The 21,916-nt window shown below is 35.2% G+C and overlaps 1 protein-coding gene and 1 pseudogene across 2 annotated transcripts; one reads left to right on the top strand and one right to left on the bottom strand.

The window, feature by feature from the left end:
• Positions 1–3,398: 3,398 nt before the first annotated feature.
• On the bottom strand, positions 3,399–5,688 carry LOC149399110 (growth-regulating factor 1-like). The gene is made up of 4 exons (XM_089613565.1): positions 5,285–5,688; positions 4,972–5,196; positions 4,503–4,722; positions 3,399–4,160 (listed from the first exon to the last, which is right to left on the bottom strand). The coding sequence occupies exons 1-4, from the start codon at positions 5,532–5,534 to the stop codon at positions 3,572–3,574; spliced, it is 1,284 nt and encodes a 427-aa protein (XP_089469691.1). The 5' UTR covers positions 5,535–5,688; the 3' UTR covers positions 3,399–3,571.
• A 3,981-nt stretch (positions 5,689–9,669) lies between these two features.
• Positions 9,670–16,824, top strand: LOC149399109 (L-type lectin-domain containing receptor kinase IX.1-like; annotated as a pseudogene). Its single transcript, XR_016296613.1, has 4 exons — positions 9,670–9,769; positions 14,109–14,629; positions 14,671–15,366; positions 15,965–16,824. The product of XR_016296613.1 is annotated as an L-type lectin-domain containing receptor kinase IX.1-like (transcript).
• Positions 16,825–21,916: the final 5,092 nt, after the last annotated feature.

Genomic DNA, 21,916 nt, shown 5'->3' with positions numbered 1-21,916 from the left:
TTAAACATTTTTTTTTCATTTTCTTATTTGTTCATCTTCTCATATGTTGATTAAACCAGAGAAACGGAAAAACAGATTTAGCTATAGGTTACACTTGTGTTGAGCTTGTTTGGTAAAATATACTTGACACGTCTTATCTATCTCATCAAGTAATTCAAATTCTGAACTGCAAATGTTTTTTGTATACATTTTGATCAAATGCCCAATTTTTTATTGTTAAGAACTGAATAAATTATTGGTGGCATAAAGGCATGTCTGAGATGTTTAAAGCCATGGATGATCATCAAGCTTGATTTTGATTGAAGGATGGATATAATTTGGACAAGTGTCAAGATTGTCTTGTTACAATAGATGTTGGGAATGTTTTTTTACAAATTATATCTTTTTAAAAATAAAAACAAATGACATACGAAATTATTTGTTATCGAGAAGATTAGTGATTTGTCATGAAAATCTGAAAATACATATTTTAAGAGCTTAAAGCAATTAGAAATAAACTCAAGGCCGTTGGACAATCGAAACCTAAATAAGATCATACCTAAAAGCTATTGATCTTATTCGATTGATTAATTGGAGCTTTGTTTATTAGGCTTAATGAGTCGGAAAACGGACAGGAATATTTTTGTTGTAATATTATTTGATAAGATAAGATGATATGTGAGTTTTCATAATCAAGACCCAACCTAAATTAAAAAACTTAAAAACTTATTTTGTTTTGTGTAATAACTTATACCTGATTTCAAACAGAAAGCTAAGCATTACTAATAACTTTTAAAAAGAAAAATTGACATAGAGAATCATTTTTTTTTTCGCATACGCAAACATTTTTTTTTATCTTGCTGTCAGTTTTATTATAATCTGTGAGGCAATATTAATCTTTTTTTGTATGCTTGTTTCCTTTTTGCATCTTGGGTTTAAATTTACCTTCATAGTTCAACCTCTGTTTTAGCTGCATGGTTTTATACAATTTAGTCTTTGACTTGATTTCTTATATCTTTTAAATAAATAAAAATCACACTCTAGGTCTAGGTGGCATTAAGCTTTGAATTATATAGTACGTAGGACTATTGGGTTAGCAGTGGATAATTAAACATACACACACAATATATGTGTATCACGTAACAAAAGAGCTTCACAGAAGAACACTTATCTGGTAAGAAAGAAATACTCTCTAAACTTGGCATCTACTCAAAATTGTTGGATACTATTTTTGGGACCTCCTTTTTGTTTCCTAACAGAAATCACCCTTTACAGAATAACGCAAAACTATGAAATGATATCCAACTGGCTATTATGCACTATTAGTGAAATGATAGTATGAAATAAGTAATAAATAAAATTCAACTTTTCATCAACATACTCAATCGCATTCATCAACGATCTTCTATTGCCACCACTTTTTGGGGAAATAGCCCCACAAATTGCATAAACAGCTATACAATTAGCAACACAAGATATCCCAACATAAAAAAAAATATCTTCTACCCAAAGCCCAAACAGAGTGGAAATAATTATAAAAGAAAATGTTAATAATTGTCGCGGTAGGTAAGTGGTGAATCATCAGTATGTGTAAACTTTAATTCTGTTGTGTGATTGATAAAAAAATAAAAAATAAAATAAAAAAACCTGTGTGTGTGTGAGATATATATTTATGTAATGCTTATCACTGATATGATTATAAAAATAAAATTAATATATGAAAAAACGGAGATATTCCTCTATTGTTTGTGGGCCTAAAGTCAACATTATTTTGGGTTGGGTCGTGGTGGGGTTGGGGTTTTTTTTAGGGACCATTGTAGCTGGTCCTGTTTTGACAAATATTAAAGAAAAATCAGTGGCGAAATGGTAAATAGAGAGAATTGTTTGGACCATTGCCATAATATCTCTGACTGCCTGATGGGCAGGCCACAAGAGTGCCTCCTGTCTCAATTCAGGGAACTCCAAGTAAAAGAAATTTATAACTAAAAAAAATCTATGATTTAAGATATATTATTTGTTATTAAATGGCATTATTGTGACAATTCACCCATATTTGTGAGAGCCAAACCCAATTTCAAAGAGAAGAAGGTTGATGGGGTTTTTTCTGCCAAAGGATGGCCCTTTGCCACGCTCACGTCACGTCTTATCTCAATAATAATTCATTACTTGTCAAAGCGATTTATTATATCATTATAATAAGAATTATATTATGTATGGACTATGGAGGACAATTTTATACTAGTGGAAGCCTAGAACATATCTTGTCTAAAGTTCCACGTTTTAATTATATATTAAAAAAGAGAGGATGGTATGTTTATGTCAATGATATCTAGTTTTAAAAATATATTGAGATAAATTAGTGTAGTGTCCCCCTATTTTAGCTCCCAAGTTCTCAGATATTAGCAAGCGAGGTCGGTTAATTAGATGTCTACGTTAGGGTTTTCGAATCGATATGGAACGAAGATAATTAATGTATGAAAAATGGATCAAATTGATTCGCGCATGATTTGTTTACTCAGTCAAGATGTTTAAGTATGTTCTATGATGACATCTTGAAAAATATTTTTGAAACGTGAAATAATAAGGTAATTCAGCATAATTATACACGAATATTCTCAAGTGGTGATAAAAAAAACATCGAACGCGATTTCAATATGACACTCAAGTTACTCGATGGTCAGTCATATAATTAAAATTTTCAGCACAGTTCAAAGTCTAAATAAGTGTTACCCTCTACGTTGCACCCCAACAGGCCCGCGTTTATAGGTGACATCAGAGATATTAGCATGCAAACGTTACATCGAGGAAAGGTTGAATGAGACTCGAAGATGTCACATTCTTAAAATGGGTTAGATGACTCTCGGCATTTCAAACCACGGCCTTGGTTGGTCTCGAACATGCTGGTCGTGTGGATTCCTTAGGTCAGCCTGAGCCACTTGGTCATAAAATAGCTCAAAGTGGTTTCTAAAGCCAATATCGATACGAGTATTATAGCCCCATAATTGCACAGGTCTGTGCGACAGCTCGGCTTATCTCGGGCTGGAGTTGGTCCTTAATCGCCTTTTCGCTCATTTTGTTGTCAGTTTTGTCAAAACGATTTAACCAAAGTGACATACCACAATATTATTATTAGATTTTGTTCGTCCCTACAGAATCGTTTTACAGCCTACAAAACAAAGCTTATATAGCTCGTGCTTAAAGCAGACCAATTATTCTTGACCAAAGTCTCCTCCAAGAATCTATCATCTCCCATCTCCCAAATCTTATCTTCTTCTGCTACCGATATTTTACATAAAAACAACTCCATATTGTTGGAAACAGAGTTCTTAACCTTCTTATTATAAGCAAACTGATAAATAAAGTACAAGTTAGAAATACAGCACATTAAATTCCAGCAAGGCCCACGTCACACAACATGTAATTAAACAGATGCAATAAATAAAAACAGTAAAAATCCCAGAGGAAACAAAGGAAAGAAACTGTTGGGCTGGCAAAACCCCCCATAATAATATAGTACATGAGTCAAACTTTCAAATATGGATGAACCCATGAAAGGTTTCTGTTGTTCCAAGCATCTGAATCATGGGTAATCTTAGATCAGATGGACTTCGTCGTAAAAACTAGCGGTCCCATCGGCGGCATCGTTGGTGCTCTTGGTGTTGGTGGGGTCGGCGGTTCTGGGGCTGCTTCCGGAGCTGCTGTTGGAGAGCGAGCAGAAAGTGGAGCGCTGAAGAACGCCCGTCGGGGACGAGTTGAGCGAGCCCCTGAAACCGGGCTTTGCGGTCGAAGTGTTGGTCAAGACCTCTCCGAGCGGGCCGCCCATGGCCGAGCCAAGGACGAGGCTGGTGGGCTCGTAGTCGCACTCGCGGGAGAGCCTCAGCGAGGACATCGAGAGCCGAGTCCACTCGGGCTTCGCCGACTCTTCCTCGGCTTTCGTGGGCCAGTCGTCGATGAAGTGGCGGAGCGGGTTCTGGTTCTGGTGCGGTTCTTGGCTCTTGAAGTCGAGGAACGGGTTGAGGAGCGAGTCGGTCGAGACGAAGCCGAACGCCGATTGGGTTGTCGGGGCCGTCGGAGTTTCTTGTTTCGTGGCCATGAAAGCGGGTCCGTTGTTGGACGATGATGTCAGCGTTGCCGGCGGCGGCGGCGCTGGAGACACCGCGGGGGTTATGGACAGACCTCTTCTGCGAGAGAAGTCAAACCGTCATGTATTGTATAAGAATTTCCATCAACTTTTTTCTATTTACTGTAGTAGTTCAGTTAACCAACTAGTTAAGACTTTGGATGAAGTTCAAGCTTCATATCATTGCACATAATAATTGGAGCAAAAAGCAATACATACATACACCAAATTTTGAAATTAGAAAATAAAAAATGTAAAGAAGAGGGAACTGGAAAACAGCTTCTGAGAAAGGGAATCCTAAGTCCAGCTGTTGAGACTTGTCACAATCAACATGAAAGCAATAAAAACAAAATATGGGGTCTACAAGTTTAGCAAATTTTGATGATGGTGTTTAGTGACTGACCTGTCAGAAGCAGAAGGAGGATTAGCAATGTTGTTATTGTTGTTGGTTGATTTGGGTTCCACAGGCTTTCTTGAACGGTGGCGTCCACGGTTGATGTGCCTTTCGCAGTACTTCTGATCGACCACCGCGTCTCTCGAGCACCGCCACTTCTTCCCGTCCGTTCGCCGGCACCGCCCCGGCTCCGGGTCACAGTTCTCTCCCGGAGAAAACCCCCACCCATCTGCACACGCCACGTCATCATCCTCCCCTCAAAACCCCCAATTTGTAATACCAAAATTTCCAGGAAAGTTCGGATTTTTGCGAATTTACTTGGATTTAATTACACTTTCATCACAATGTACGAATTTGGTAAGATTTCCGTTTTTATATTATGCATTTAATTTTTCCCTCCTATTTTTCGACTCGGATTTTTGTTTCCACAGTCTGAACAGAAAGAGATTGAGAGAGAGACGGAGAGATTAGGGTTTACATGAGGAGACGGCGGCCGGAGAGAAAGACGAGACGGCGGCGAATCCGAACGGGTACGGATTGACGAGCGATTTCTTGAGAGGCAAGAGGAGATTCGATGGGACCGAGACATTGGAGGCGATGTACTTGTAGATCAGAGCTTGGTGCTCCAACTCTAACCACTGAGAATCCGTGAAACCTCCTCTTTGAAATTGCATGGCCGTCTGGTTCAAATTCAATCCGTAACCTGAGAAAAAACAAAACCTAGGTTTTTTTTTAGCTATCGAAGTTTTTTCAGTTTATAGCTTAATCGAAGAGATCATATTTTTTTTTACCCGCGTATCTAGGCACAGTGGAAGAGAAGCTGAGCATTTGCTCTTGTGATCTCATCGACGCCATTGTTTCCTTCGCGGCGGTTCTGGCGAGCTTCGACGCTCTCCAACCACCGAAACCGCCATTGTCGTCCTCTTCGTCTCCTTCGAACTTCACGCTCCCAGATCCGGGCCTGGGCTTGGGCCTGGGCTCGGACGGAGATTCGGATTGACCCGAGACCAAGCTCTCCAAGCTCACGAAACCGAAATCCATTCTCGGATTGCTGTGGCTAAGACGAGGACAAGGTCTTTGCTGAGCATGAGTTCATGAGTTTCAGTAGAACTAAGAAGAGGAACAAAGAAGAGAGAGTAATGAGAAAAACGAATCTGAAACTACAACACTGTTTTTCTTTTTTCTTTTTTTAATATTGTTATTTGTTTTCTTAGTTACAACTTACAAAGATGATTATCTCTCTTTTTTTTATATATAAAATGATAATATAAATGAGAGAAAGTGAAGTTGAAAATTAGGGAGCATAGACAAAGCTAGTATAGGTGTTTGATGATGTAGTAGTAGACTACTCGCTTTGAGACAAAAAATAAATACTAGCACAAGTTTTTTTTTTTTTTTAATGTAAATTGCGAAATCTATAGTAACTTGTAACCATTTATATATGTCTTGACTCATGAGTTAAAAGTACTAAAATCTCCTTGGTTGGTTGGCTTCCGATTGAAAATATTATTATGGAAATTATTGTAAATGGAAAAGTTTTGTTATATATTATTATGGAAATTATTGTAAATTAATGTCTTGAGATGATGCGGATTGCTTGATTTATGTTGATGATAATTAATTATATTTTTATAGTGATAAATGATACACTAAAAATATTTAGAATGTTTGATATTTAGAATTTTCTTAAACTATGATGATATTATAAGTTTTAAGGGTTTTAAGTTTTGTAGTTCAACATTTTTGTAATTTTGAAAATTGTAAATTATATTTTTATAGTGATAAATGACACACTGAAAATATCTAGAATGTTCTTATATCTAGAATTTTCTTGAACTATGAGGATATTATAGGTTTTAAGGGTTTTAAGTTTTGTAGTTTAGTATTTTTGTAACTTTGAAAGTTGTAAAAGATATTTATGTAATTTATAAAAATTAAATGGGTAATGTAAAATGAATAGTGAATGTGGATCCATCTCCATCTTTTTGTAATATTTTCATTTTTTAATATATATTTTAACGATGGATATGTAATTGAGAAAATGGAAATCAATATTTTTTTTAACGGAGATCCATCCTTGCATTGTCAGTTTGGAACACAATAATATGTTTTTTTAATGACGAAAATTTACAAATAGCAGCTTTGAATTGTAAGGTGATAATGATTGCCCTTCTTTATGGATTTATTTGCTTTTACTCTCAAAATTGTAAGAAATTCCATTTTGACTTTTGGATTTTTAGCTGTATATTCTGACTTCACCAATTTTGACCTTCTTTATTATTGTTGCTCATATTGTGACCGTTAGAAAAATAACGGAATGGATGATTTTACTATCCACAACTCGTTGTGGCCAAAATAGTTAGCTTCATTAATTTTTTAACAACAAAATTACCCTTCAAAAGATGGTGAATTGTCACAATGATTTCATTAGGGAGTGAAATATCACTTATATTTGTATGAAGCATATCTACTCACATGGTAAAACAATATTGTACACGCAAACTTGTTTGAAACCAGTGATAATATTACTTTACCTCGTAAAACGGGTAAGACTCGAAATTAAATTCCGCCAGAGACATTGCCCATATTTATTTAATTTTAGAGTGTATCTATTAAATTATTTAAGAAAATATAAAAAATTGACTAGTTAACATATGTTCTTTTGTAAATCTATTAAATTAATAGTAGTCATCTATTTAATTATAAATGAATCAATCCATATCTCTAAAAAGAAAAAAAAAATGAATCAATCCATATAATTGGTGGTTAGGATGGAATTAGAACAATTAAGTGTGGTGCAATTTAATTGTTCCACTCCAGCCTAAGAATAAAAATGTTCCACTCTGTAAATATGGTTCAATTCTTTAAACTGCAAAGAAATCTCACTACTGAGTTGATCTGACAAACTTCATAGTAGCAGTGAAAATTGAAGTGCGTATTCTATTCTGTTCATTTAATAATAACCTTTCTTAATGGGAAAAAGAGACGCGCAACTATTTAAGACAAGAACTAACAAACATATTTTCCTCAAATTAAAAAAAAAAAAAAAAAAAAAAATGAACAAACATATTCCTTTATTCCAAAAATGCAAACCTTTTCCCGTCTTTTTATTATTAGTAGCTTTGCATATTCGATAACTATCATTTATTTCTACCATTAAAAAAAAAAAAAAAAAAACTATCATTTATTCCTTAGTAGTGAGTACGCATATTATATATATATATATATAGCAAGGTCTTATAATATGAACCACGGAGAGTTTAAACGCCTTTTACAGCATATAATACCCAATAAGTCATTCGAAACCAGAAATAGGAAAAGAAATAAAAATCTTACGGATCACAGTGTGTGTCCAAAATATAATCTATTATTTATTCTCACTCTTAGCCCCTCTTTGGTTTTCTATTTTTGTTTTCTGTTTTCTAATTCTAAATTCTAGAAAACAGTTTTAGAAAAACTGTTTGGTTATAAATTCAGAAAACAGATTTAGAATCATGTTTCTGTTTTCTTTGAAATTTGTTTAGAAAACAGAAAACAATGAAAAGTTGTTTTCTGTTTTATCTCTATACAATTGAATGGAAAACATAACCAAACAACATTTAAAATATTATGAAACGTAATTCTAAATATGTTTTTTAAATTTAAAAATTAGAATCAGAAAACAGAATTTAAAAACAGAAAACGAGTTTAGAAAACTAAACCAAACGGCCCCACATTCTTAACAAGAGAATATAGCTTAATTTTTTTTGGCTTAGATACTTCCATATGCAAATATACAGGCCCGGCTAATTTATAAAAATAATAAAAAAAAATAAAAAATTAATATAACTAATGTCATAAAATGCTAAATTTACATTTAATTTGGTTTTGAACGCTTTATCAGTCCATTTTTTTTTAATATCAGTCCACTTAATCATTCTCCTAACACGTCAGTAAAACTACACAACTATTTGCATTTAACCGATATCAGAAATTTGTTACCTTACCTTCCAATATTGATGACGCTTAAAAAAACTTTAAATAAATGAAAGATAATTTGGATCCCATAATTAGCACATAATAATTACTTCGAATAGTGATCCCTTGATGATAGCCATGCAGACCATATATAGCTCTAACACGTGACGTGGTAGGTATTTAGTTTGTTTTGTAGACCTTTTTTTTTTATACCATTCATCAAAGTAAGACAAGCTTTTTATACGTACACAGTTGAGTTATTAATGAAATCGACATCAAGTTTATTGCTCAACTATTGCTACGTGGCAAAACTGTTCGCCGGCAAGAGCAAACTTATTGAAATTCTTCACCGGAATTATGTATTAATCAATTAAAAATTTATTTTCCCTTGTTTTGTGTTGCCACATTGATATATAATCTTTGAAAGGGAATAACAATGGTTGAACTTTAAAAACCAATGTAGTCATGCAATCACGGGCATAACGTGTGCTAAAACTAAGACGCCACGTGGACTTCGTTTATATACAAATCATTTAATGATTACCTACATTTACACATATTTTCTTCCGATGGGAAACAGTATCATCATTTGCCCTAGTGTGTTGTCTTGCATTAAAAGTGTCAATAAAATTACGTGGAAAAGGGGTAGAGAAGAGAATAGGTGAAAAGTATTTGTAATGGATTTCTTTATCCAGTTCTAGGGTTCTAATTTTGTTTTTAACGATCATGTATGGCTTGTATCTTGTTGTTTTTGCTCTGTAATTTGTTTTGTGTTTGTAGCTTATTATCTAGGGTCAAGCGGCTAAATGGCCAAATAGAACTTAAGGATTTGCAAAATAGCCAAAGTTTATCAAGTATAAGCAAAATAGCCAAGCTGCGATTATTAATTCAGGCAGGATTAAATTTAATCCAGACAAGATATCGGGATTAAATTTAATCCAGGCAGGATTAATTTAGTCCAGAGATTTTATTCAGCCTTAAAATTTAATCCTCGACCTTCTCCGATCTTCTTCTTCTCAGACCTCTTTCCAGTCACTGCAATCGCACAGATCTTACCTCCCGTCGGACTCTCCGTCACGGCGGCGAAGGCGAGGAGATCGACGGAGATTCGTGACTCTCCGTCACGCTACGGCGACGAGGCGGGCTTCCTCGCTGGAAAGGTTAGTCGCCGGAGCTCCTGCCCTCCCTCGCCGACGAGATAGTCGCCGCCGCCCGTCACATGGCCGACCACCGCCCGCGGCCGGGCCCCGCGGTGCTGCGCATGGAAGTCGAGATGGTCCTCCCGGTCGACAGAATCCCCGGCGGCGAGGCGATCGAGAGTCTGCAGAGAGTGGTGGCTATTTTGGCTAACCTAATGAAACTATGGCTATTTTGCAAAAGCCATAGTTTGAATTGGCTAGTTCATGCCATTTTTCCTATTATCTATTGCTGCACTTAGGGTGGACTCAAAAATTAAAGTTGAGTGTGATCGGAGATAAATAAACTATAAAAATAAATTAAATTCATAAAAAGTTTAAAATATCTAAAAAAATATCCTTTTATATAATCAAAATACTAAGCGACTTGATTTCATTTAAAAAAAATACTACGCATATCTTTAAAGAAATATTTAAATTATTTTCAAATACTGAATTAATTTGTATGTAAATTCCTTCACACATGTCAAAATATTCAAAAATATATATATTTAAAGAAACTAGATTATAATAAGCTAAATATATCCCTATATACACTATACTCATATATATCCATATATGATATATAATCAACTTTAAAATGTCATTTAACTTAAGAAACAAAATTGAATGAATCAAGAGATAGGATAATCATGTAATAAGTGCACCACTAACCAATCATTCTAAAAAATTAAGATGGCTTGACAAAAAAAAATTACAAAGATGCATGTATGGAGGGTAAAGAAGGAACAAAAATATATTTTTCCCCATAAATACACAATAAGAAAAAAAAAAAAAATTGGACAGGTGGAGAAATATAAGAAAAATTCATAATTATGAAATTATTTTAAAAAACAAATGAGGTAAATATTAAATTTTATAAAAACAAATTAGGTATATATGAAATTTATAAAAGAAATAAGGTAGATATATAATTTTATATAATGAAAGGTATTTAAGAATTTACCATATTCATATAGGTATTTAAGGAATTATATAAAAAATTGGGGTGGTCTGGGCCACTACTACAGTATGTTAAAGACAAGACTAATAATTTGATCAGAATACATAAGAAAGAAGACAAGTAAATTATCTAATTAATAACAAATATAAAATTTAAGTGTAAACTTAATACCTTTTAAAAATTATTTCATAACTTTTTTTTAATTTTTTGAAAATAGACTTATTGAAAGTAGAAGGTCAACTACGCTAATTGTATTTGATTATTTTTTTGTCCACAAAACATCTTTCTGAAAAATGGACTTTTCCTACTTGACTTCATAGATGACTAATCTAAAGTAGGGATGGCAATTTGGTTCGGACACGAAACACGAAACGGTTACGACACGATTTAAAGCGGATTTGGATCTCAATAAATGGATCGGTTCTTAATTGGGTCGAACACGGTAACACGATTAAATAATGGGTCAAAACGACACGATTACGATAACACGATAAAAATCCGATTAACACGATTATTAAATGGTCGACACGAAACACGATTACGACCCGCACGAATATGACCCAATTAAAACGATTACGAGTAATAGCACGATTACGATCCAGTTAAACACGATTAATATTATGTATGTAAAATTATTAATTTAAAACTATAAACATAAAATCAATATTCAATTATAGTTGTTTTCAATTACTGATTTAACTAGTATGCCAAATGGGTGTTCTCATAATGACAATTTACAATCACAATAACAATAGTCTCGTAATAACATATCGTATTCCATTTTATTCGGTTTCAATTAAATTCAATTTATTTCGGACAATTACAATTCACATACACAATAACAATAATCTCATAATAACGTTTTGTATTCAATTTTATTTGATTTCAATTCAATTCATATCGAACAACCACAATTCACAATCACAATTACAATAGTCTCATAACAACGTATCGTATTCAATTTTATTTGATTTTAATTCAATTAAATTCATATCGAACAATTACAATTTACAATCCCAATATCAATAATCTCATATTAACGTTTTGTATTCAATTTTACTTGATTTCAATTCAATTCATATCGAACAACCACAATTCACAATCACAATAACATGAGTCTCATAATAACGTATCGTATTCAATTTTATTTGATTTCAATTCAATTCATATCGAACAACCACAATTCACAATCACAATAACAATAGTCTCATAATAACTTATCGTATTCAATTTTATTTGATTTCAATTCAATTAAATTCGTATCGAACAATTACAATTCACAATTCACAATCCCAATATCAATAGTCAAATAATAACGTATCATATTCAATTTTATTTAATTTCAATTCAATTCATATCGAACATCCACAATTCACAATCACAATAACAATAGTCACATAATAACATATCATATTCACTTTTATTTTATTTCCATTCAATTCATATCGAACAATCACAATTCACAATTCACAATATCAATAGTTTAATATTAATGTATCATATTCAATTTTATTAGATTTCAATTAAATTCAATTCATATAGAACAATCACAATTCACATAGTTTCATAATAACATATCATATTCACTTTTATTTTATTTCAATTCAATTCGTATTGAACAATCGCAGACAATAGTCTCACAATAACATATCATATTCAATTTTATTTGTTTTCGATTAAATTCATATCGAACAATCATAATTCACAATTCACATATACACTAACAATAGTCTCATAATAACGTTACGTATTCAATTTTATTTTATTATTCGATATTTAATTCAATTAAATATCGAACAATCACAATTCAAAATTCAAATTATCCTAGAAAATTTATTAATTCACTTTACATTACCAATGATATTTTTGTATGTAATTAACAAACTATTATTATTTCATATAATTATAAACTTTTATTATTATTCCATGTAACTATGAATTTTTATATTAATATTAAGATATTATATCCCTCCATAACATTCCCTCCTTTTTTTCCAATAAAATTCAATTTCAATCTAATATTTTTATTTTGTTTTACCTCTCTTTCCCTCACTTTTTCAATTGATATTTGACTAATTCTTTGTTTGAAAAAAAAAAAACAATTAGGTCTGTTGCTCTGTGCAACTTGTCATTAAAATTTAAAAGTAATTATCATTAAAAGTCATTTCACCTATTTCATTGTACACGTTGCAGTTTGCAACATACTTTGTATTGTAATTACGTTTTTTTATTTTATTTTAGGTCTGTGGCTCTGTGCAACAATTAGTTTGCACTCGTGATTGGCTTTATGGTAATTACGTTTTTTTATTTTATTTTATCATTTTCTAATTTTATTAGTCTTGAATTTATTTTTGTATTGTTATATTTACTAATTATAAAATTTATGTATGATCAAATGGAGAAGCCGATGTTTTCATAAAAGACGTTTTGAAGTTTAAGTTACGTAGGTTCAAAAAAAAAAAAAGTTTAAGTTACGTGATGAGGATGTAGAATCCGAAGGTTCAAGTATTCGTATTGACTAAAACTAATCGTATGTCTTTTTTATTTGTTTTTGTGAAAGATAATTGTATTTTGGAGTTTTATTTTCCTATGGCTATTATGTTTATGGTAATTTTATTTTCCTATGGCTATTATGTTTTTGCTAATTTTATTTTATTTTGGAGTTTTGACTAATTTTATAATTCATCGCAATTAATTGAGTCCGAATGTCTAAACACGATTAAATAATCCATTTAACACGACTATTTAATGGTTTAATTTAAACGGTTATGGATCTGTAAAAAAATAAATGGTCGGATTTGGATCTAGACTTCAAACACGATTAATAAATGGTCGGATTTGGTTCTAACAATTATTTATGCAAACACGATTAACACGACACGATTACGACACGAACACGAAATTGCCATCCCTAATCTAAAGTACATAATTATCATGGAAGCTGTGTCATGTCACACACGCTTTCTTTCACGATTTGAAGTAGCTAAAATTAATTAAATATTGTTTCAAAACTGTAGCTTCGTTGTTTTATCCATCATTTTATAATATAAAAAATTATTCATTTTTTACAATAATAAAATATTAAACATCATTTTTTTTTATTATAGTCGGGAGATTTTTTTTTTTTTTTTTTTTTTTTTGCATTATAAAATACCTTTTAAAAAGTATTTCATTTATTGTAAAAAAAAAAATATCATAAATTTTTTAATTTTTTAAAGTAGACTTATTGAAAGCATGTAGAAGGTCAGCTACGCTAATTGTATTTGTTTTTTTTTTTTTTTTTTCCCACAAAACACCTTTCTGAAACTTAAACTTTTCTTATTTGACTGCATAGATGACTAATCTAAGGTAATGGTGTGGCTCTCGAACACACCACATATATCACACAATTAAGTTCTCTATGAATTTCAGTACATAATTACTATGGATGATGTGCCACGTAACACACGCTTTCTTTCACGTTTCGAAGTAGCTTCACGATCCCTTAAAGCATAACGTCGTTGTTTTGAAACTCGGAAGTCCCAAATTTCAAACCCAATGATCGTAATCGTGAGTGTCGTTTTCTCTTTCCTCTTCGTGGCGATGATTCCGAGCTCAGCTCCGATGGAATTCAAATACCCGGAGATAAAGCACGAAAACACGGAGCACAGAGACTCTTCGGAAACGCGACTCGGTTGGACTCGGGGATCGAACTCACCGCCATCAACAGAACGGACCAGATCGGCCACGTTCGACACAAAGATCTCATGCAGCTCTGGATCACCGACTCCGTCGGAGCTTTTGTTGACGTGGCAGATTTCGCCGTCGAGTTTTCCTTCTCCGTCGTCGCCGAGAAGTTTCCCGGCGGAGAAGGGATTGCCTTCTTCATGGCCGAGCCTTCGTATGCGATGCCTAACGAGATTGACGGGAAAGCGATCGGACTGGTGAGCCGCGACGAGCTCGAAGCCTCGCGGGTCGGCTTCTTCGCTGTTGAGTTCGATACTATGTACGATTCGAAGATCGACCCTCCCGAGATCGCCGGAAAACACGTCGGAGTGAACGTGAAGTCGATGGTGTCTATGGTTTGTACCCATGCAAAAAGGATGATTGGGTTTACGACGCTTCGATAGTCTACGATTCTAGGTCAAGGAATCTAAGCATCGAGTTCTCGGGGTGCGACGAGGAGAGAAATCTCCTCCTCGATCGGGTCGCTCTAGACGAGTATTTGCCGAGAGAGGTGGTTGTAGGGTTTTCGGCCGCAAATGGCCGGTTCACTTCGAGCCATGTCATTCGATCTTGGTCTTTCAATTCGACACTACAATCAACGACATCAACGGGGACGAAGAGCTCGAGATCCACTACTAAGGGCTTGATCGCGGGAATAGTCATCGGGATTTCCATTCTTCTTCTCACCGTGATAGGTGCGATTTTCAAAAGGTGCATAAAAAACGAATCCGATAGCGAATCGATTTTCCTCGAGGATTCGATGGACGACGACTTCGAGCAAGGGAGCGGGGCGAAGAGGTTCTTGCACGAAGAGCTCGTCGCGGAACAAACAACTTTTTTCGGACGAGAAAAAGCTCGGACAAGGAGGGTTCGGGTTCGTGTACAAAGGAACGTTGAGAGGTTCGGGAATGAGTGTCGCGATAAAGAAGGTCTAGAGCGTTTCTCGTCAAGGAGAGTGAGAGAGTACTACGCGGCGGAGGTCAAGATCATAAGCCAGCTGAGGCACAGAAACTTCTACGAGCTCGTGCCCAACGGAAGCCTAGACTCTCATCTCTTCAAGCCAGAGACACATGTACGCACTTATTTATCACCTCATAAACTTATTTTAATAACTCCTATATTTTTTGTTCATATATTTTTAAGCAAATTATTTTCGTGCTCTACCAATTGAGTTTAACCCCTCTTCTTCTTCTTTTTTTTTATTTTTATTTTTTTTTTATCTAATAAAGACTGATTTTTTTACATGCCGCCTAGAACTTTATAAGCTTGATAGATTAATTGCTCTCTTTTTTTTTTCGCGGGGAATTTATGAACTTTGAAAATTTGGTCGATGTTAGATGAAACGGCCACTTCATGTTAAGTTCAATTCTAGCCTTTTTTATTATGTATATATCGAGTTCATTAATATACTTGCTTTTAGACCGTTTCAACCTTAAAAATAAAGTCACTCACACGCTTGATATTTTATCCAAAGAGTTAGGAAATGATATATCAAGTCTTCAAGTTTTAGGAACTACTAGTTAAAAAAAAAAAAGATATAGCTACAACCATCAAAATTTAGGAATAAACAAATTATGAAATTATACAAGATTCAACTTCCTTAAATACTTTCAAGTTTCTTTAATTTTGACACTACTAACATTGATTTTTGGCTATGTTATGCAAAACAGTTGGAAAATAAGGGTTTGTTACCATGGCCAATCCGGTACAACATAGCTCTAGGGCTCGCGTACCTCCACGAGGAGTGGCAACACTGTGTGCTAAACCGCGACGTGAAAGCCAGCAATGTCATGTTGGATTCGACCTTAATTCAACGCTAAGCTCGGAGATTTCGGTCTCGCCCGATTGGTGGATCACGAAAAGGGCTCACAAACAACCGTCCTCGCCGGAACGCTGGGCTACATGGCGCCGGAGAGCATCACCACCGGCCGGTCCAGCCGGGAATGCGACGCGTATAGCTTCGGTGTAGTCTCGCTCGAGATTTCTTGTGGGCGAAAAGCCATTAATCTCCGAGCCTCCGAAGAAAAAGAGATCGGAATCTCGGAGCCATTAATCTCCGAGGCTGCTCTCTTTTTCTTCTTCTTCTTCTTCCCAGGTGGATGGTTTTAATAACGATCAGATTTTGAGGCTCATGATCGTAGGGTTGTGGTGCGCTCACCCGGATCCCGATTCGAGGCCTTCGATGAGGCAAGTGATTCGCGTCCTCGATTTTGAAGCTCATGTTCCCGATCATCTCCCTCGGAAAAGACCAGTTCCGACTTTCTTGCCACGTTCCGAGATGATAATTATATCGTCGGAGACTAGCATTGTGAGTGATCTATCCTTGAACGAGGGTTTAAGTTTACCACAGTAACTCGTCGGTAAATTATTTACCCTATGAGCACCATCAAACGATAATCATAGACCTTACACTTTTATTTGTAATTTTTTGTGTTGTTACCGACTACAAATTCAATAATTTCAAAATTATAAATTTTGATATTTATGTAACCACTGTATAAACGTTTAATCTTCGTAATTTATATTTATTTCTGAATATTCGTTGCTTCGTCTGTTTTCTGTGATTCCCACAACGAAAGAACGGCATATAAGTTAAACAACATAATTTTATTCAAACGACTTAACTTTATTAAAAACGACCTATAACTGAAAGTTCGTCATTTCCCGAGTTTCGCGCGCCTCTGTAGTCTTCTCTACTACCACTGAATCATCGTTTTCCAAATATTCCATTTTGGACATATATTTTTTTTAATATTTGTTGTTAAATTATAGCATATCAGTTAAAACGACATAGCTTTAGTAAAACGACATAACATTTTTAAATCGACAACATAAGTGAAAGTTCGTCGTTTTATGACATTAGCGCGCCTTTCTAGTCTCTACTCTCTACAACTGAACCAGCATTTTCCAAAAATTCAATTTTGGACATTTATTTTTTTTGTTGTAATTTTTTTAATGGCATATCAGTTAAAACGACATAACTTTATTGAAACGATATAACTTTATTCAAACGACATAACATTTTTAGAACAACAGTATAACACAAAGTTTGTCGTTTTCTTACATTCGCTTGCCTCTCTAGTTTCTACCACTGAATCAACGTTTTCCAAACATTCCATTATGGACATATTATATTTTTATTTAATTTTTTTATGGCATATTAGTTAAAACGACATAATTTTATTAACACGATGTAATTTTATTCAAACGACATAATGTTTTTAAACGACAATATAATTGAAATTCATCGTTTTCTGACATTGCGCACCTCTCTATTCTCTCTCTACCACATAATCAGGTTTTCCAAGCATTCCATTTTGGATATATATATCTATCTCAATTTATAATTTTTTTCTGAAAAATTTATATTATTCACTAAGCTCACACACTCCTTATAACGTTAACGAACACTTCATGGATGAGGCTCTAATTTCCACCCCGTGTCGTTCACACGTGTCGTAAATACAAATGAGAGTTCAACACACACACAAGGACGAGACAAGACGTAAATGTAGTGGGGGCTAAGTGTTATATAATAAAAGTTTATAGCACACGCTGTTAAAAAATAAAATTAATATAATTTGTGAATATATATATATATATATATATATAATATAAAAGCAATTTTTTTTTACATACATGATATATAGCTGGTGCAAAATCACACACGCTACTTTGAGCCGCCATTCGCTTCGCAGCGACTATCGACATCAGCTGATCCTAAACGACTCGTGATTTTGATGGGAGCTGCGGTTTTCGATTTCGGCTCGAACATCGGAGATATTCTCGACGATGTTACTATCTTCACCGCCTCAGACTAGCCCGTGAACTTCTAGGATCTATGGAACAGATGAGAGATCTCTTAAATTCTCTTTCAATCCTCTATTTGTATTTTTCATGATTCAGTTATTATTATTTTTTTTATTTTAAATAAATTATATATAGGACGCTGATGAATAAAAATAAAATGAAGTTTACATAAAAATATATAAATGAAAGTCAATAATGGAAAATTCGTAACACTTTTATTTATTTTAGGGTATAATCTCTCATCTTAATTAAGCAAAATTATAAATTCGACTCGATATTTTAAAAAATTAAAAGTTAAACTCGATATTTTACTAAAATATATAGTATACACGTGTTATTTTATTTTCTCATATAAGTAACAATTCAATCTATACCAACTTAAAAATACAAATTCATATCAATCTAGACTAGTAACAACTTGTAACTTGTAGAATGTTTATTTACAGTAAGTATCTCCTAATAAGAAACATTGAGGTAAAGTTTGAGTCGTATTGTAAGAATAAATTAATAAATTTTTTTATTTACGAAAAGAGAACCGATGAGGACAACATAAAGGCCTGGATACTACTATTCTTGTAGTTCGAGAGAGTAAAAGATATTTGGAATTTTTTTTTAGTTAGTTTTTTATTTTATTTTATTATTTGAGCTTTATTTTCTATTTTGGTAAATTATGCAAGTAATTTTGGGAAGTTAATTACACCATTCATTGCCAGCTAGTTATGTATTGTCAATACCGTTTAGATCACTCATTAATGACTCCATTCATCTCATTTATTGAGCCCCCACTTTCCTAATATCTTAGAACTTGCTCTCCAAGAAGTAGAAAAAGGAAAGAGAAATCACGTGAAGATATCATGATCTTTCCTGATTCGTTCGATCAAAAACACCAGCTTTTAATCCAACGGCTAAACACACTCTAAAATTAGAATGCAACGGTTATATTTCGAACATCACATCATATATAAACAAGAACTCCAGAGCTTTAGCGCATAACTCACCCGCCTTTATCTCAGTCTCTCTCTAATTCCAATTTTTAGGGTTTTGCACCAAAATCGTCATGATCTAGGGCTTCGTCTCCACCGTCGGCCCGCCGTCGCACTCGCCAGCCGCTCGACGGGAAGCCTGGACTCCGTCGTCAGTATCTCGCGGCCGATCTTCCAAGCCGATCCCTCTCAGAGCCAGGGTTGCGGGTTTACTCGTCCGTAGAGCCAATGTTTGGGATCGGTGTTGGCGGTGACTTCCGAGAGAACCGCGCCGGAGTAAAGGGTTACCGCCGATAACAAAGCTGGAGAACGACGCTCGGGTGGAGAGAAGAGACTAGACTGGTATCCTTTTCCCTTTTCATCTGAAATCGTTTCCAAAATAGTGAGATTCGAAACAAGACAAGACTCGTTCACACATAAAAGCCGCGTTTCTCTTCTCAATCTCTCTCTAATCGCGGGATTTAGGGTTTCTTCGAGAAAATCCTGATCTAGGTTTCTCTGACTCTCCACCGTCGGCCCGCCGTCGCTCCCTCCCGCCTGGAAAACTCGGCGCCGTTGTCATTATCTCGCGGCCAATCTGTGCCGATCCCTCTCAAAAGCCAGGGTTGCGGGTTTACTCGTCCGTAGAGCTGCTGTTTGGGATCGGTGGCCGTGACGCTCGAGAGACTAACGCCGGCCTAGCGGTCTTCCGGTGAGGGCAAGAACGACGCTCGGGTGGAGAGAAGAGACTAGAAAGGTATCAAAATCCCTAGACAGCCAAACTGGTTTCTTTCCGGCTCAGTTCACTCCGTTGCCAAAATCTCGTGGCCGATCGTCTGCGCCGTCCCTCGCAGAAGCTCGAGGTAGTGCGGGTCGGGTATGTGTTACCCTTGTGCGGGTCGGGTATGTGTTACCCGTCCGTAGAGCCTCTGCTTGGGATCGGTGGCGGTGAAGCCAAGAGCACCACAGCCGTGATTCAAGTGGGGAACAACGCTCGGGTGAAGAAGAGAGACTAGAGACAACCATGCCCAACAGAGCTTTTCAATGGTAAGGAAGCTTTTCCTTCTTCTTTCCATGTTTTTGCTAATTATCTGTGAAATTGCTTTAAATCGTTGATCTATGGTTTAGGGTTTGGACGTGAATGAAATTTCTTCGTGGCCCAACCCCGAAGCTCTGCGGTCCTTGATGTTCGGGTGGCGGGTACTTTGATCTTCTGCAGAGCCTGGAATTGGTGGTGTTGATCAGCGGCGTTGTCCGTGAGGCGAAGTCGTACCACCGCCATGTCTCAACCCGCCCTGGCTACTGGAACGGAGCTTCTGCCATGGCTGAGAACAGCTCGACGATGACTAATTGCCTAACCAAGCCTTTCCATAGAAAACGAGGATAAATAGAAGAACAATACACGGTTGATAGATTTGAAAATGGATCACTCTTTTTTATTTTTTTCGATTTTTATTTTTGCTGTGTTTTGCATTTTTTTTCTAATCCATTACCTTCACACAGACTTCGCGAGAAGGGTTTTGATCCAGTTGGCTCCTTCCTTGGCGAGTGAGTTCAACACACTTTGCAAGATAGGTCTGATCGAGAAAACCGGTAATCTCTTAAAGAGAAAAGAATGGCCAATAGACCTTTCTACACTCCGTATGACCTCCGCTGTATTTCTATGTGAATAACCAATTCCTAATCAAGCCTTTCCATGGTTTCAACAATCAGAGAACGAGGAGAAATGGGAGAACAACACACAGTCGATAGAGTTGAAACTCTTTTTTTCTGTTTTTTTTAGACTTTACTGTTTTTCTTTTTGCCCTGTTTTGCATTTTTTCTAATTGAGTATCTTCACACAGGCTTCACGAGAAGGGTTTTGATTTAGTCGGCTCCTTCCTCGGCGAGTGAGTTCAACACACTTTGCAAGATAGGTCTGATCGAGAAACCAGTAATCTCTTATAATAAACGATAGCCAAGAGACATGTCTACACTCCATATGACCACCGGTGTGTCTTTATGTGAACAATCTCTTGTTTTGTTTTTCAGAGGAGGAGAAGAAAAGAGATGACAGTACAAGGTTGATGGCCAATATTGTCCGTTTTGAAATATTACATCAAACTATCTATAAAATTCGGGTTTCTTAAAAAAAAATTGCTTCCTTTTAGTTTGTTTGGGATTGGTGGCCGTGACGCTCGAGAGACTAACGCCGGCCTGGCGGTCTTCCGGCGAGGGAAAGAGCGACGCTTGAGTGGTATCAAAGAGACTAGAAAGGTATAAAAAATTGCGTGTGTTTAGCGGGTCAACAACCATGAAGCCTTTCGATGGTTTCAAATATATGAACTTCTGGGGTTAATTTGATATCCATGAACATCGAAGGAGACAAAAGTGGGTAATAGTAAGAAATTCTACGACAAAAAAGGTTGAGCAAATAATCAAAATCAGTGTTAAATATCTCTCTCTCTCTCTCTCTCTCTCTCCATATGCGAAGTGCTGGATATAATCCACGAAATGAAATACCTTTCATTTGGTTCAAGGTGAATAATTGAAATCTCTTTTAGAATTTCTTTTTCTCTTATGTTTTTTTTTTCTTCTTTCCTTAACTATTTTCCTTTGTTTTAGGAACCCATGTATGCTGCAAGAACTTTTCAAAGAAGATGCAATCAAGGAGGCCCCAAACAGAATCAGGTCATGAACTCTTTTGTGCTATAAAGTTTATCATTTGAACTCTTAATGCTGTTTTTCATTTTCTTAGGAATTTGGTTTGATTGTTTACTGCATGGTTGGGGAAAAGCTACAGGATTGCTGAACATTGGCAGATATTCAAACTGGTTTAGTCTTCTATTCTCTTTATTCTGCACTCTTTTG

This window comes from Urtica dioica, chromosome 4 (assembly GCF_054948205.1).
Source record: "Urtica dioica subsp. dioica isolate 48M chromosome 4, U.dioica_male_clone48M_v1_H2, whole genome shotgun sequence".
Taxonomy (NCBI): Eukaryota; Viridiplantae; Streptophyta; class Magnoliopsida; order Rosales; family Urticaceae; genus Urtica; species Urtica dioica.
Note: the sequence above shows the minus strand (reverse complement) of the source record. Positions and strands in the feature narration are given on the sequence as shown.

Coding starts and splice junctions, on each gene's coding strand:
- LOC149399110 (XM_089613565.1), bottom strand. CDS start 5,534: ATGGATTTCGGTTTCGTGAGCTTGGAGAGCTTGGTCTCGGGTCAATCC. Junction 5,197..5,284: donor CACTGTGCCTAGATACGCGG/GTAAAAAAAAAT, acceptor GTTTTTTCTCAG/GTTACGGATTGAATTTGAAC. Junction 4,723..4,971: donor TCCGGCCGCCGTCTCCTCAT/GTAAACCCTAAT, acceptor TGGCGTGTGCAG/ATGGGTGGGGGTTTTCTCCG.